Source organism: Eptatretus burgeri, chromosome 11 (assembly GCF_056783735.1).
Source record: "Eptatretus burgeri isolate ZD-2024b chromosome 11, Ebu_testis_v1, whole genome shotgun sequence".
Classification (NCBI taxonomy): domain Eukaryota; kingdom Metazoa; phylum Chordata; class Myxini; order Myxiniformes; family Myxinidae; genus Eptatretus; species Eptatretus burgeri.
The window spans coordinates 49,012,290-49,024,329 of NC_140971.1; the positions used below are offsets into that span (position 1 = coordinate 49,012,290).

Sequence of the window (12,040 nt, forward strand, 5' to 3'; positions counted from 1 at the left end):
TCACGGATGTTTCACCTCACTGTGACCTTGACCTTTGACCGCTTTTGACCAAAATCTAATCAGTGCCAGCCACCACCCTCCTGAATCACGTGGTGTAATTTGACATTGGTAGCTTCTTCTGTTCTCGAGTTATCGTGCCGACAAACAAACAAACAAACAAACAAGCAGTCATAGACTGGTACTTACGAAATCGTCAACGTCACCTCTGATCTTGTCTCATAAAATCTGTCTCTTGAGATTCACCTCACCTCACTTCACCTCACTTCACCTCACGGATGTTTCACCTCACTGTGACCTTGACCTTTGACCGCTTTTGACCAAAATCTAATCAGTGCCAGCCACCACCCTCCTGAATCACGTGGTGTAATTTGACATTGGTAGCTTCTTCTGTTCTCGAGTTATCGTGCCGACAAACAAACAAACAAACAAACAAGCAGTCATAGACTGGTACTTACGAAATCGTCAACGTCACCTCTGATCTTGTCTCATAAAATCTGTCTCTTGAGAAGGTAGCGACGCAAACCAGAAGTTTCTTCGATGATTCTGCACCAAACAATCAAAAATCGAATGTTTTGGATGTTTGACCTCACTGTGACCTTGACCTTTGACCGATTTTGACCAAAACCTAATCAGAACTAGCCACCACCCTCCTGAATCACGTGGTGTAATTTGACATTGGTAGCTTCTTCTGTTCTCGAGTTAACATTTTTTGGATGTTTGACCTCTCTGTGACCTTGACCTTTGACCAATTTTGACCAAAATCTAATCAGCGCTAGCCACCACCCTCCTGAATCACGTGGTGTAATTTGACATTGGTAGCTTCTTCTGTTCTCGAGTTAACATTTTTTGGATGTTTGACCTCTCTGTGACCTTGACCTTTGACCGATTTTGACCAAAATCTAATCAGCGCTAGCCACCACCCTCCTGAATCAAGTGGTGTAAGTTGACATTGGAAGCTTCTTCCGTTCTCGAGTTATCATTTTTTGGATGTTTGACCTCACTGTGACCTTGACCTTTGACCGATTTTGACCAAAATCTAATCAGCGCTAGCCAGCACCCTCCTGAATCACGCGGTGTAATTTGACATTGGTAGCTTCTTCCGTTCGAGTTATCTGTACCAAACCATCAAAAATCGAATATTTGACCTCACTGTGACCTTGACCTTTGACCGATTTTGAGCAAAATCTAATCAGCACTAGCCATCACACTCCTGAATCACGTGGTGTAATTTGACATTGGTATCTTCTTCCGTTCTCGAGTTATTGTGCCAACAAACAAACAAACAAACAAAAAGCAGTCATAGACTGGTACTTACGAAATCGTCAACTTGACCTCTGACCTTGTCTAAAAAAAGCTGTCTCGAGAGAAGGTAGCGACGCAAACCAGAAGTTTCTACGATGATTCTGTACCAAACCATCAAAAATCTAATGTTTTGGATGTTTGACCTCACTGTGACCTCGACCTTTGACCGATTTTGACCAAAATCTAATCAGTGCTCGCCACCACCCTCCTGAATCACGTGGTGTAATTCGACATTGGTAGCTTCTTCCGTTCTCGAGTTATCTGTACCAAACCATCAAAAATCGAATATTTGACCTTGATGTGACCTTGATGTGACCTTGACCTTTGACCGATTTTGACCAAAATCGAATCAGCACGAGCCAGCACCCTCCTGAATCACGTGGTGTAATTTGACATTGGTAGCTTCTTTCGTTCTTGAGTTATCGTGCCTACAAACAAATAAACAAACAAACTAACAAACAAACATACAAACAAACAGAAACGGAAATCATCAATAAACTTACGAAATCTTTAGATTTCGTAACTAACAAACAAGCAGTCAGAGACTGGTACTTACGAAATCATCAACTTCACCTCTGACGTTGTCTCATAAAATCTGTCTCTTGAGAAGGTAGCGACGCAAACCAGAAGTTTCTTCGATGATTCTGCACCAAACCATCAAAAATCGAATGTTTTGGATGTTTGACCTCACTGTGACCTTGACCTTTGACCGATTTTGACCAAAATATAATCAGCGTGAGCCATCACCCTCCTGAATCACGTGGTGTAATTTGACATTGTTAGCTTCTTCCGTTCTCGAGTTAACATTTTTTGGATGTTTGACCTCACTGTAACCTTGACCTTTGACCGATTTTAGACCAAAATTTAATCAGCGCGAGCCATCACCCTCCTGAATCAGGTGGTCTAATTTGACATTGTTAGCTTCTTCCGTTCTCGAGTTATCGTGCCTCCAAACAAACAAACAAACAAACAGAAACGGAAGTCATCAATATACTTACGAAATCTTTAGATTTTGTAAGTAACAAACAAGCAGTCATAGACTGGTACTTACGAAATCGTCAACTTGATCTCCGACCTTGTCTAATAAAAGCTGTCTCTAGAGAAGGTAACGACTCAAACCAGAAGTTTCTACGATGATTCTGTACCAAACCATCAAAAATCGAATGTTTTGGATGTTTGACCTCTCTGTGACCATGACCTTTGACCGATTTTGACCAAAATCTAGTCAGCGCTAGCCATCACCCTCCTGAATCATGTGGTGTAATTTGACATTGGTAGCTTCTTCCGTTCTCGAGTTATAACTTTTTTTTTGGATGTTTGACCTCACTGTGACCTTGACCTTTGACAGATTTTGATCAAAATCTAATCAGCGCTAGCCATCACCCTCCTGAATCATGTGGTCTAATTTGAGATTGGTCGCTTCTTCCGTTCTCGAGTTATAACTTTTTTTTGGATGTTTGACCTCACTGTGACCTTGACCTTTGACAGATTTTGATCAAAATCTAATCAGCACTAGCCAGCAACCTCCTGAATCACGTGGTGTAATTTGACATTGGTAGCTTCTTCCGTTCTCGAGTTATCGTGCCTACAAACAAACAAACAAACAAACAAGCAGTCATAGACTGGTACTTACGAAATCGTCAACTTGACCTCTGACCTTGTCTAATAAAAGCTGTCTCTCGAGAAGGTGGCAACGCAAACTAGAAGTTTCTACGATGATTCTTTATTAAACCATCAAAAATCGTAACATCGACCGAAGAAAAAATCTCCATTTCTCCAAACAATTAAACCTTTACGTAACTCAACGACGCGTCTGCTCGAGCGCACTGCATCATGGGATGACCCGTGACGTGTCGAGTGAAATATTTTTTATACAATCTTAAAACATCTCCAAAACATCCGATTTTTACCAGAATTTCAACAACCGAGTTTTAAGCGTCCTAAGCGATCGCAAAAACCGAAGACAAAGTTAAAATCGAAGTTAAAACGAACTCGTAACGTCGAGCGAAGCAAAAATACTCCATTTCTCCATGTGAATTTACGGAATTATGTTTGACCTCACTGTGACCTTGACCTTTGACCGATTTTGACCAAAATCTAACCAGCACTAGCCATCACCCTCCTGAATCACGTGATGTAATTTGACACTGGTAGCTTCTTCCGTTCTCGAGTTATCATTTTTTGGATGTTTAACCTCACTGTGACCTTGACCTTTCACCGATTTTGACCAAAATCTAATCAGCACTAGCCATCACCCTCCTGAATCATGTGATGTAATTTGACATTGGTAGCTTATTCCGTTCTCGAGTTATCGTGCCTACAAACAAACAAACACACACACAAACACACACACAAACAAACAAACAAACAAACAAGCAGTCATAGACTGGTACTTACGAAATCGTCAACTTGACCTCTGACCTTGTCGAATAAAAGCTGTCTCTCGAGAAGGTAGCGACGCAAACCAGAAGTTTCTACGATGATTCTGTACCAAACCATCAAAAATCGAATGTTTGACCTCACTGTGACCTTGACCTTTGACCGATTTTGACCAAAATCTAATCAGCACGAGCCATCACGCTCCTGAAACACGTGGTGTAATTTGACATTGGTAGCTTCTTCCGTTCTCGAGTTATCATGCCTACAAACAAACAAGCAAACACACAAACAAACAAACAGAAACACACCGCAGGTTGGTCGGTGGTCTTTCTGTCTTCTACCGACTCCTCTCCAGCCTTGCCCCCCCTTGCTCTCTCTGCGATTTGTCCCCACCACATTTCCACAGGGCGCTCAAGGTCCGCCAACAACCCCCTTCTGGTAAAACTACCAAAATCACGAATCACTGCTCATCTTCACTCTTTCATTCCTCTTTTTTCCCGCCTTTGGAATAAACTTCCTCACTCTATTCTTTCCCATTCTTCCCTCCAGGGTTTCAAAACAGCTGTTCACCACCACCTCTTATCTTCCCCCATCCAAATCCTCGATCTTTTCTACCCCCGGTAATCCACCCAAGCCCACTTCCTTCAATTCTCCTGCTTTCCTTCCTGAAAGTCCCTGTAATGTCCATCTTCTCTTCGCCATGTTCCCCGTCCCATCCCCATCCCTCTCCCTTCCACAGTTCACCTAATGTGTCTGTTCCCCACTGTTTTGTCCCTTCCACTCCCGCCCCTCTTGTCTCATGTCTCCTTGCTGTGAGTTGTGTGTTAGCTCTCATACGAGCCTCGACCAAGGTATACAAAAAAAAAAAAAAAAAAAGTCATCAATATACTTACGAAATCTTTAGATTTCGAAAGTAACAAGCAGTCATAGACTGGAACTTACGAAATCGTCAACTTGACCTCTGACCTTGTCTAATAAAACCTGTCTCTAGAGAAGGTAGTGGCGCAAACCAGAAGTTTCTACGATGATTCTGTACCACACCATCAAAAATCGAATGTTTTGGATGTTTGACCTCAATGTGACCTTGACCTTTGACCGATTTTGACCAAAATCTAATCAGCACTAGGCACCACCCTCCTGAATCACCTGGTGTAATTTGACATTGGTAGCTTCTTCCGTTCTCGAGTTATCTGTACCAAACCATCAAAAATCGAATATTTGACCTCACTGTGACCTTGACCTTTGACCGATTTTGACCCAAATCTAATCAGCGCTAGCCATCACCCTTCTGAATCATGTGGTGTAATTTGACATTGGTAGCTTCTTCCGTTCTCGAGTTATAACTTTTTTTTGGATGTTTGACCTCACTGTGACCTTGACCTTTGACCGACTTGACCAAAATCTAATCTGCACGAGCCATCATGCTCCTGAAACACGTGGTGTAATTTGACATTGGTAGCTTCTTCCGTTCTCGAGTTATCATGCCTTCAAACAAACAAGCAAACACACAAACAAACAAACAGAAACGGAAGTCATCAATATACTTACGAAATCTTTAGATTTCGAAAGTAACAAGCAGTCATAGACTGGTACTTACGAAATCGTCAACTTGACCTCTGACCTTGTCTAATAAAAGCTGTCTCTAGAGAAGGTAGTGACGCAAACCAGAAGTTTCTATGATGATTCTGTTCCAAACCATCAAAAAATCGAATGTTTGACCTCACTGTGACCTTGACCGTTGACCGATTTTGACCAAAATCTAATCAGCGCTAGCAATCAGCCTACTGAATCACGTGGTGTAATTTGACATTGGTAGCTTCTTCCGTTCGAGTTATCTGTACCAAACCATCAAAAATCGAATATTTGACCTCACTGTGACCTTGCCCTTTGACCGATTTTGACCAAAATCTAATCAGCACGAGCCACCACCCTCCTGAATCACGTGCTGTAATTTGACATTGGTAGCTTCTTCCGTTCTCGCGTTATCGTGCCTACAAATAAACAAACAAACAAACAGAAACGGAAGTAATCAATATACTTACGAAATCTTTAGATTTCTTAAGTAACAAATGGACCCAATGCAATATCATCTCCTTTGGTGAGGGTAACAAGAGAACAAGAGGGATGTAGATGTAGCATTTCATCGAAGGCTTGAGTAGAGAACATTAATTGATATGATGATTCTAAAGATTAGTTAAACGTGAAAAAATTAGCATAAAACTTGTTTTTCTTTCACTTTTTACTATGTCGCTGAAACTTCCACCCTCACCCTCAACATCTCACCCACAGCCCTCACCCTCTTGGAAATTCAAACACCTCATCTAAAGCTAGACAAGCAAAGTGTGATAACTCTGGTCGTGCACCCAAATGTTGAACACCTACTGGTGGAGGTCAATGATTCCACAGTGCCTTTCACAAATTGTAGGCCATTGTGTGGCAGTGCACTGGCCAAATTGCAAATTTACGTCTAACCTGTAGCGTCCTGCAACAGAACGGCTACCTGTCCAGAGTTGGCTCTCAGCAACATAAACTGCTGCAGAAAACTGATGCTCCGGAAACAGAGTATGGTCATCCATGATAGGATAATGGTCACACATGGTGACGATTAGCAAACTGCCATTAACCTTCAATGACCCTGCAGTCAAAAACTGCCAAAAGCCAAAATTGGATGCTCAGTCTGTGAATATATATAACAGAATCATGTCGATAATAAGTTCGTCTTTTTGGTGTCCCCATCTGAGTCCTCATCTCCTGATGCTGTGACAACAGGTTTAATCTGTCCATACTCTATTAATCTGTCCATTGTCTGCTCACGAATGCCACCAGTCACCCGAATTGTAGGGGATAAGGTTACCCCTATCTCTCAATTGTACACTCGTACAATGTATACTAACGTCTACTTTCAAAAAAATTCCTGCACTGGATATACGTATATGTACATGAGAGGCCGTAGGGCTGTCCGGACATGGTGCATTCAACGAAGACCAGCATAAGTCCCAGACTGTTAATATTATAAATTTTTTTTTAAGATTTCGGTAAACGTGTACCATGCTGCGAGAAAATGGGTCCAGATGTTGAGCGTCTCATTGTTGAGCTGGAAAAGGCTGAGGATGCAGTCCGTTATTGAACTCCTTGGAGATCTGTAGCCAGATATAATGCTCTCCTCCCAAAAATCCTGCAACAGTGGAATGTATTGTCCTGCAACAAAAGCTGCTCAGATTATGATTTGTTTGCAATTGTGCAATTGTAATGAACTATTGGGCACAAACTGCAAACCTAGATGTATCCAATATAATAATATTATTCCTCACAGGTTATTAAAAAACAATACAGATAAGTTTTGATAACCAATCAAATTGGATGCTTTTTTTTTCTTTTTCTTTATTGGTCACAATTATTCCCACTATGTGGGGCAAGCTAGCGTAAGTTTTTGGTCGAGGTCATTCATGAACCGGGTGATCCGGCCTGAGGTTCGACAATGTAGATGACAGCAGGACTTCGCAATTTGTTCAGGGTGTTGACGATAACTCACTTACTCTTTGTGAAGGACACTGTAGGATCTTTAACATCCATCAACTAATGTTAGCAGATGGGACGTCCAGTTTACCATCCATCCGAGGGATGGCATACACCTCTTCCTACCTGTGAGACACCAGGACGAGAGTTTTGGGCTGACTCCATATTCGAACCCAGGCTCTGACAGCACAGAGGTACCTACAACGTGAGTATGTCTATTAAGTACCTTCAACAACATGAGTACATCTATTATGTATTAGAATATAGTTGTTGCTGTGAAGGTGCTCTTTCCACAGATGTGGTAAACCACTTTTGACCCCAATAATACCAATTTTGGGGTCTAAATTATCAAATTTAGTCAATTATTTCACTTTAGCAATTCACCTTCTATACTTTAGCAACTTGAACTTTAGCAACTTTAGCAACTTTACATTCGATTCCGAGCCATAGGGTGGGGAAAGAGCACGTCATTCTGCAAAAGCATAATGCATGCTCTAAACTAGAAGGGCACTCAGTAGAGTGCATACCACCACCCTGTAATGCCTGATCCAAGAGAGCATATCAGGCCCAATACATTTTTGAAATATCATGTTATACAGCACTATATTGTTTTTGGCCATATCTCTCAATGGTGAAGAATTACTTTGAAAATGTAATAATTCTCGGATCGAGATCCAGATTCAGATCTTCAACAAAATCGAATCAATTCGTCCTTGTGAATCACCCAACCTGTCCACCAAGTTTCGTCCGAATCCATCCACAACTTTTTGAGATATCTTGTACACAAACAAACAGACCAACAGACAAACAAACAGAAAGGGGTGAAAACAACCTCCTTCACCTCCAGTGGCAGAGACAAAAACAGATCATTTGTTGACCTGTAGATAAATAAATGGAACCTTGTCAGCCAGCACGATTTGTCAGATATCGTTATGGTTCCTTCAGTCTTTCACGTATTGTAGGTGAGTTATCACCAGAACTCTGCAACAAATTGCAAATTTCTACCACCTCCAGTTGAACGTCAGGCCTGACCAACAGGTTCAGTAAAGATTTGGGCCAAAAACTTACCCCCACCAACCCCCCAGATAAATAAATGGAACAAAAACTTCAGCACTTCCCACTCGTATTCATAGGGATCACCCTTCCTTGACCAACCTTTGGAACTTCGTGGATTTCCATCAGGCGAGGAAGTTTCACGCTTAGCATTGCAGCTGCGAAAGATGCATTTGAACCTCGCCGTAGCTGTCACATTGCCAAACATTTGAAGTGAGACACAAACAAGTTTATCTTGAGGTTAACAAGCAGAATATTGTTGGCATTGACATTACGATGCATGATCCAAAATTTCCAAATGAGACACCTTATGACACCTTAACAGAGAGGAAAAAAAAAACAACTTTACGCTGAGCAAAAGTTGCATTCTTCACATGGTTATTGTAAATCGCTCATTGTATCTGCAGCTGATGCTTCAAAGTTTGCAATCTCAAAGAGTTTTACAAACTGTTTTATTTACTTTTTACATACCCATTCATTCCTCCATTTTGAAAATGTTTCTGCAGCAATGTCCTCCTGAATTCCTGATCTCTGGCAACAAACTTAACCAATTTGAAGCTTGTGTACACGAACTCGTTTAACCTTCGTTGTAATTGATATTAAACCGTTTTCCTACTCAAGGCCCTAGGACAGTAGCATGACTGCACCACTAAATCCTGATTAGAATAAAAAAAGAAACTCAAAACCGAGAGATTTTACATATTTGCAACGTCTGTGCCGAAATGACATTCAATTCAAGCATTCACTCGTTTATTCATTCTCTCCCTTGTGATGCCACAAGAGGGTGCTCGTTTCCAGCAGATATGCAACGTTTTTGCAACGTTATTTGAATATGCTATTTGGGTTCAAACGTCGTGGCAACGTTTCAAAACGTTACAAGAACATTACATGTTTGCTGAGTTATCCCACTGGTCTATTGTGACACTACTAGAGGGTTAGTTAATTACCAACTAGAACTAGAATTAACAGCTCATTGCCCCCACTGTCCACAAAGGTCCGCCGAGAGGCTACTCCTTGCCACAATGTCTATTTTGATGCCACTAGATGTGCTCCTTGCCACACTGAACACTGCAATGCCATTAGTGGCTGCTCCTTATCCCACTGTCCATTTTGATGCCACTAGATGTGCTCCTTGCCACACTGAACACTGTAATGCCATTAGTGGCTGCTCCTTGTCCCACTGTCCATTTTGATGCCACTTGATGTGGTCCTTGTCACACTGAACACTGTGATGCCATTAGAGGATGCTACAATTGTGTCACTGTGGCTTGGAATACTTAGATTATAAAATAATTCACCTGGTGTTGGCTTAACAATTAAAGTGGCTGGCTGAAGGTCTTAGGGTCCTGATTTTGAGCCCCTGTCATTCCGTTAGCATAACACCATGTGGTTGACTCAGCGTGTCATCCTTCTGAGGTCAGCAACACACGAGTACCAGCTTATGAGGAAGAATGAGCCATTCGTATATCCTGCATCAGACTGGCGACTCGTCCAGGATTGTGCCCCCTCGCCAATGCAAAAACGGTCATTGCAGCCCCTATGCAGTTGAAGACTAAAAGTGGTATTCTTCTTTCTCTTCTTCATCAGTATGGCCAGTGTTGCATTAATCAGGCACGTCTCATAATGATAATAGTTGTTTGGATGTGATACAAATTACAATTATGAATTGATATTTCAAACTTGCTTCAATACCTCTACTAAAACCTACTCTGATGTGATGTATTGACATTTTCAACTGTCACCAAACCCAAGACTTCAACAGTCATCCTAGGAAGCCACTGGGTGCTCAAAGAAGTGTACACTGGACCTCATATGTCATCCCATGAAGCAACAACACATTTACAGTTACGATTGTAAAGAAAGCCCTCATCATTTTTTGGGCAACCCTCTAAATCGGGGTACAAGCCATATCAGCGAGATTACATTGTACAGACTCCTCAGATGAAGTTGCACTTGGTAAAAACGAATACACTAGCAGTGGCAAGCACCTGTAATCCGGCCACTCGGAGCCTAGAATTGGAGAATCGCTTGAGGATGGAAGCTCATGCTAGACGGCACGAATCAGCCTGGCTGATACGGCAGCACCCAACCCAGATTGTGAGGTCAGGCCAGATAAGATTTGTGACTTGCTACAAGTATCATGTAAAACCTGTACTAACCTGTTCATGTTCGAGTGTCGGTGACTAAACCGGCTCCCCCCACCAAGTCACCCTGATGTGGAGGGTGTGTGGACATGGACACACAGCAGGATTAAATACAAAACCTGCCAAAGGGTGGAGGAGCTCCTTGTGAGCCAATTGCCATCCATACCTGGTGCCCAACTGTATCTGCGGACATCCTCCTGCAGTGAGATACCTTTCCTAGGAGATTCGTCGCAGGATTTGCACTCCGGCTACAATAAAAACACTTTACTCCACAAAAATACACCAAGTGGTGTTTGGTGGGTTGGTGCTGAGGTGACATCCACCAGACAGAGGTCCCCCGGGTTAAGCTGAGGTGCCCCCTTCAGGTGGGTGCTTGGAATGTCCTATTCCTAAGAGATGGGAATCTACCTGGGGTATGGCCAGTTAGAGGCCTTGGAATACAGGCGGAAAGTGGACACAGTGATGTGCATTGTGCATGCTTCCCATGTATGTATGTATAAAACAATACATCTCATACACTTGATAACAAAATCGCACTCATGTCAAAAGGAAGCTGTTCCGTTTGGCATTATAAATATCACATCAGCAAAGCTGAGAACCGAACGAAACCCATGAGAATTGCCCTTTAGAATCCTCCAGAACTCATCAGGATTACCTTTGGAATCAAAATCTAATCAAATCGTCCTTGGATACTTACGAATCATCCCACCAAATTTCATGCAATTCGGTTCAATACTTTCTGAGTTATGCGAATAACAAACAAACACACATATTCACAAATAAATAAATACACAGCGACCAAAACATAACCTTTCGCAAGTGAAATCCTTCAATACAGCGCGTGTGGTGAATCAAATGAGTACACTAATGTTAAAATATGCAATTTATGCTTTTTCAGTTGAAAAACAATTAAAAAGCGTACTTAATATTTGAAATGTAAAAATCTTGTTATTATTGTGATAAGCACCTTTATATATAACAGAAGGAATGAAATTGTTCGATACAGCGTGGCAGGAGGCCGCAAAAGAATGATTGTAACTAAATTTCAACTACTAATGCATGACAAAACACTTGTTTATGGCTAATATTAAAGAGAATGATGGCATAAGAAGACCTTAGCTTTCTGCGTTCGGCGCGAAATGCCATGGTGGATGGAAATGACGTCTTTCGTTCGTTCGTTCGTACATGAGGGGAGCGTTTCTTTGTTTTTTTCCGTCAAGCAATAAATTAAATGGTTTTCACATCTATAACACATTCGTTTCACGAATTTCCATTGAAATACTCGGGTATTTCCGTCAATTGTCGCCATTTCCGTTGAGGTTACGCACTGCATCTACCGAACGGCCGTTATTGGCTGTCTTGAGGCACGTGGGGGGGGGGGACACCGGAACCACCAGAGACGTGGTCGACGACGCTGGGGACATTTCAAACTCGGTGCAATTGTATACAGCCCATGCGCTGTAATAAAATGTGCCAATTGTGTTATTATTTATTTATTTTATCTTTACAGGATCTGAGGCTCGTGGTGGAGCTGTGACACAAATCACGCACACTCATCAGGGCCAGATTTAGACATGTGGTGGCCCCTGGGCAGCCTTCAGTAATGGAGGCCCACCCTACCTTAGAATACTAAAAAGGTGACAAGA

The 12,040-nt window shown here is 42.0% G+C and overlaps 1 protein-coding gene across 1 annotated transcript in view; it reads right to left on the bottom strand.

Moving 5' to 3' along the window:
- Positions 1–12,040, bottom strand: part of LOC147017029 (membrane progestin receptor gamma-B-like) — a 47,558-nt gene that overhangs the window by 27,477 nt on the left and 8,041 nt on the right. Inside the window, exons 3-4 of the mRNA XM_085847958.1 lie at positions 8,353–8,439; positions 6,729–6,879 (exon numbers count right to left, since the gene is read on the bottom strand). Coding sequence (XP_085704084.1) covers positions 6,729–6,879; positions 8,353–8,439 — 238 coding nt within the window. The remainder of the gene's footprint in view (positions 1–6,728; positions 6,880–8,352; positions 8,440–12,040) is intronic.